At 32.5% G+C, this 5,044-nt stretch overlaps 1 protein-coding gene across 1 annotated transcript; it reads right to left on the bottom strand.

Annotated features, from left to right (window-relative positions):
- Nucleotides 1-3,127: 3,127 nt before the first annotated feature.
- LOC108377587 (serendipity locus protein delta-like) lies at nucleotides 3,128-4,577 on the bottom strand. The gene has a single exon (XM_017633860.1). It carries the CDS (start codon nucleotides 4,356-4,358, stop codon nucleotides 3,150-3,152), a length of 1,209 nt encoding a protein of 402 aa, XP_017489349.1. The 5' UTR covers nucleotides 4,359-4,577; the 3' UTR covers nucleotides 3,128-3,149.
- Between the last annotated feature and the right edge of the window lie 467 nt (nucleotides 4,578-5,044).

Here is a 5,044-nt window from a genome sequence, read left to right as displayed (position 1 = left end):
CGGTTTCAAATATAATTTCTGATACAACAAAAAACTCTAATTTACTAACAATTCCAAATACAAAAAAGAAAATAACATTCAACATTAATTAATTTATCGTTTTACTGGAGGGGGAGTAAATGTAGGGTATTTAAACTGTATGTTTTTATACTTGCTTAAATTCTTGTAGTTAAATTTATTGTTCTATGGATTTGATGTTTTTATGAAATGAAAAATTCTGATTAATTAATAAATAAACTTTCTACAAAGNCAACATTAATTAATTTATCGTTTTACTGGAGGGGGAGTAAATGTAGGGTATTTAAACTGTATGTTTTTATANTAACTATCATTGGTAGACATACACGTTGGCCAGAAGCATATCCACTTAGGGATATTTCAGCAAATTCTGTAGCAACAATATTTGTTCAAAATTACGTTCCTCGTTTTGGCATTCCACTTTATATATCAGTAGATCAAAGATCACAGTTTACATCAAAATTGTTCACAGAATTAACTAAATTGTTAGGATCTCACAAAATTCATGTCTCCATATTATCCTCAATCAAATGGAATGATTGAAAGATTTCATAGGGCATTAAAGACTGCTCTTACTGCTTCGGAGGATTCTACTCACTGGTCTGAAATTCTTCCTTGGATATTATTAGGATAACGTACGTCTGTTAAAGAAGATTTAAAATGCTCTTCTGCAGAATTAGTTTATGGACAAACTATAAGATTACCAGGTGAATTAGTTGTTACGAAAAGTTATAATAATGAAGTTTATAATACAAATGAAACTCTTTCTAAGCTAAGAAAATATTTTTCAAATGTTAGATCAAAGGTTGTACATCACAATAAAGAATACTCTTTTATTCCTAAAAATTTGGATACTTGTGAGTACGCTTTTGTTAAAGTTATTCACAAGTCAAATTTGCATCACCTTAAGGAGGACCATTTAAAATTATTTCGAAAAATGACAAAGTATTCAAAATTCAACATGGAAATATGATTAAAACGGTTTCAAATATAATTTCTGATACAACAAAAAACTCTAATTTACTAACAATTCCAAATACAAAAAAGAAAATAACATTCAACATTAATTAATTTATCGTTTTACTGGAGGGGGAGTAAATGTAGGGTATTTAAACTGTATGTTTTTATACTTGCTTAAATTCTTGTAGTTAAATTTATTGTTCTATGGATTTGATGTTTTTATGAAATGAAAAATTCTGATTAATTAATAAATAAACTTTCTACAAAGCAAACAAGAAGGAAATATTATTTTTTTAATTTGATATCATAATACGATATATACACGACGATGTTCTAACCGTAACTAAATAAAACGATGTGTATTTTGTCATAAATATTAAAGCTCTNAAGATCACAGTTTACATCAAAATTGTTCACAGAATTAACTAAATTGTTAGGATCTCACAAAATTCATGTCTCCATATTATCCTCAATCAAATGGAATGATTGAAAGATTTCATAGGGCATTAAAGACTGCTCTTACTGCTTCGGAGGATTCTACTCACTGGTCTGAAATTCTTCCTTGGATATTATTAGGATAACGTACGTCTGTTAAAGAAGATTTAAAATGCTCTTCTGCAGAATTAGTTTATGGACAAACTATAAGATTACCAGGTGAATTAGTTGTTACGAAAAGTTATAATAATGAAGTTTATAATACAAATGAAACTCTTTCTAAGCTAAGAAAATATTTTTCAAATGTTAGATCAAAGGTTGTACATCACAATAAAGAATACTCTTTTATTCCTAAAAATTTGGATACTTGTGAGTACGCTTTTGTTAAAGTTATTCACAAGTCAAATTTGCATCACCTTAAGGAGGACCATTTAAAATTATTTCGAAAAATGACAAAGTATTCAAAATTCAACATGGAAATATGATTAAAACGGTTTCAAATATAATTTCTGATACAACAAAAAACTCTAATTTACTAACAATTCCAAATACAAAAAAGAAAATAACATTCAACATTAATTAATTTATCGTTTTACTGGAGGGGGAGTAAATGTAGGGTATTTAAACTGTATGTTTTTATACTTGCTTAAATTCTTGTAGTTAAATTTATTGTTCTATGGATTTGATGTTGACGATCTGTATTTTGTCATAAATATTAAAGCTCATTAAAGTAAACTTTTAGAAAGAAAAGCATAACTTTGACTTCAAACTTAAGACACAAAAATAAAAAATGTTACATAAGTGCTCGCATGGGTTCAGGGCTTAAAAGAGTAGCGACAAATGTGTACACGCCGATGTTCTGGCCGTGACTTACTTACGTACCCCGCGGGGAGTTAGGAAGCTAGACGGAGCGCGAGCACGCTCCAAGCATNCATTAAAGTAAACTTTTAGAAAGAAAAGCATAACTTTGACTTCAAACTTAAGACACAAAAATAAAAAATGTTACATAAGTGCTCGCATGGGTTCAGGGCTTAAAAGAGTAGCGACAAATGTGTACACGCCGATGTTCTGGCCGTGACTTACTTACGTACCCCGCGGGGAGTTAGGAAGCTAGACGGAGCGCGAGCACGCTCCAAGCATTCCAAGACATTTTTTTTTTCAACTTGAAATGACCTTGACCCCATGCGCCTAATTAAGGGTTAAAAGTATTATATTCGTTTTTGGTTTTAAAAACTATATTATAACAAGATCTCATATTTAAAATAAGATTTGTTAAATCGATTTCATGAATTTTATTTAAAAAAATTGGCGATTTTTTTTCAGAAATTGCGCCTTATTTTTAAACCAGAGTGTCCAGTCTGGTCTGGACTTACAACATTGCAAGTTGAGAAAAACGTTGTAATGAAAAAAGTTCAAATGTAGAGAACAGTGTTCGGACTCCTATAAGTCGATTCAGGAGTAAATCGCATCGAAAATCGGAGCAAAAGCAAATTTTCGGACCTAGATTTGAATTTTTATTTTCACTTTCGACGTTAATTGTACGACTTAAATATTTTCTGTTCAGGCGAAAATAAGAACAAGAGGCAATGTGAGGAAACACCAAAAATGCTAAGTGTCTCTCAGAGGTTCTACCTTCCTATATGTTTATCATGCGTGTACCTACGCACATATAATGGACGGAGCGTGTGTAGATTTTATAAATGAAAGTCATACATCTTAGGAAAATTAACTTTATTTTATATAAAAATGTTTTCAGCTCTCAAAATTACGTCATGCTGAGCTTTCATATGTTCATCACATAGGTCTTGGGAAGAAAATTGATTTCCGCATATAATACATTCAAACGCCTTCTGTTGTTGTTTTAATTCATTTATGATTTTTCGACGTCCACGTCCACGTTCTTCTTCTTTGTCACTGTGACACTTTAAATGCACTTTAAGCGTGTATTTTTCAACAAAGGTCTTCCCACAAATTTCACAGCTAAAGCGTGGTCGATCCTCACGATGTACCCATAAATGTCTTCTATACGTACGACGAGTTTTGAATGATTGGTTACATACATTACAGATGAGAGGGTCCTCTTCCGCTTCATGTTGTAGTTTGTGATTATAGTAAATTGGAATTTCGGAGAACATCAAACCACATCTTTCACACTGAAATTTCTTTTTGTCCCAATGTTTTTGCATATGACGTATAACATTGATTTTACGAGCATAACGTTTGTTGCAAAACCGGCACTCTAAATCTGATTTACCTTCGTGAATGTTTTTATGTAGCTCAAGGTATTCTTCATCTTTTGTGATAATTCCACAAACTTCACATTTCCAAATTTTTTTAGAAGGTTTATGTACAACGCTCATATGTCGTCGCAGTTGCGATTTATTTTTAAAAATTTTGTCACAACTTTTACATTTAGCTGGGACCTTATACCGCCGAATGCTAGAGATAGATGCATCTATACTTTCGTTTAATTCACTCTTACTTTCTGCATCTTGAGAGTTTTTAAAATCATCGCTATCGTCCACGTTGGAACCGACCTTTGCGTCATGACGAGTGAACGATTCTTTGTTTTCTTCAGCATTGTCACAGTCGTCACTTGATTCGAAATTGTTTTGAACACTTATTTCAATTTTTGCATCGATATCTGCAAATTCTTCTAATGGTGGAATGTCTTCGTTCGGATTTCGAAGGGACGAAAGGATACGCTTCTGTATTTCTAATAGTTTAAGCATGTATTCATCATACGTCAAGATGTCATTATAACATGCCTTACAAATGTACTTGAAAGGTTGACCAGCCGGCGCTACATCTATAGGTGGCTTAGCTGATTTTGCTAAATATGTAATGATTGCATATACGGTTTTCTTTGAAAATGGGGTTTTATTATTCACATGCTCCAGCTCATCCGACTCATTTACTTTTATTCGGCACAGTGTACAGTACATGGCTCGTTTGATCGTCTTAAAAAGCTAAAATTTACAGGCAATATTTCGTGAATTTTAAGAATTTCACGAGATTTTTGGAAACTCCAACCCTCATAGGAAAATAAACTACTTAGCAATAACAAAACATATAATTTACATAGGTATTAGAAATGCACGCTATTCATCGATGCTCGATATTATCGATGACAAGACGTAAAATATTAGCTCTGTAGCCCGTTTCTTTACCTTTGCCATGAACGAAAGACACAAGATCACGCGGGAAGGAAAGAACGAAATCTCGACGCCATCTTTGTTGTAAGAAGTAAACAACGAAGAGAACGGAGAAAACCGCGAAATTGTTGAACGTTTATTAAGCAAATGACTTCGTACTCCACTGACCATCCGTGGCGCTTTTTGGGAATGTGAGTTACAATTTTTCGAAACGAAGCAGAGGACAACCTAAGATACATTTTTGTAGTCTTGTTATCGCCGTTCATAATGCTGCTTAGTATTTTGGAATAAACGTCTTGTTGCATGTACATAATACCCTAAAACGACATATGTTTTTATTGGAAACAATTGTACACGGTTTTAAACATTTTTGTGAACACACTTACCAGACGGTTTTGACGTGTTTTTATTTCTAATATTACTGCTAAAAGGTCTAATAAATGCATGGATTTCAGTTCCAGAAGAATTGAAATCAT

Source organism: Rhagoletis zephyria, unplaced genomic scaffold (assembly GCF_001687245.7).
Source record: "Rhagoletis zephyria isolate East Lansing unplaced genomic scaffold, Rhagoletis_zephyria_1.1 Rzeph_scaffold_12356, whole genome shotgun sequence".
Lineage (NCBI taxonomy): Eukaryota > Metazoa > Arthropoda > Insecta > Diptera > Tephritidae > Rhagoletis > Rhagoletis zephyria.
Note: the sequence above shows the minus strand (reverse complement) of the source record. Positions and strands in the feature narration are given on the sequence as shown.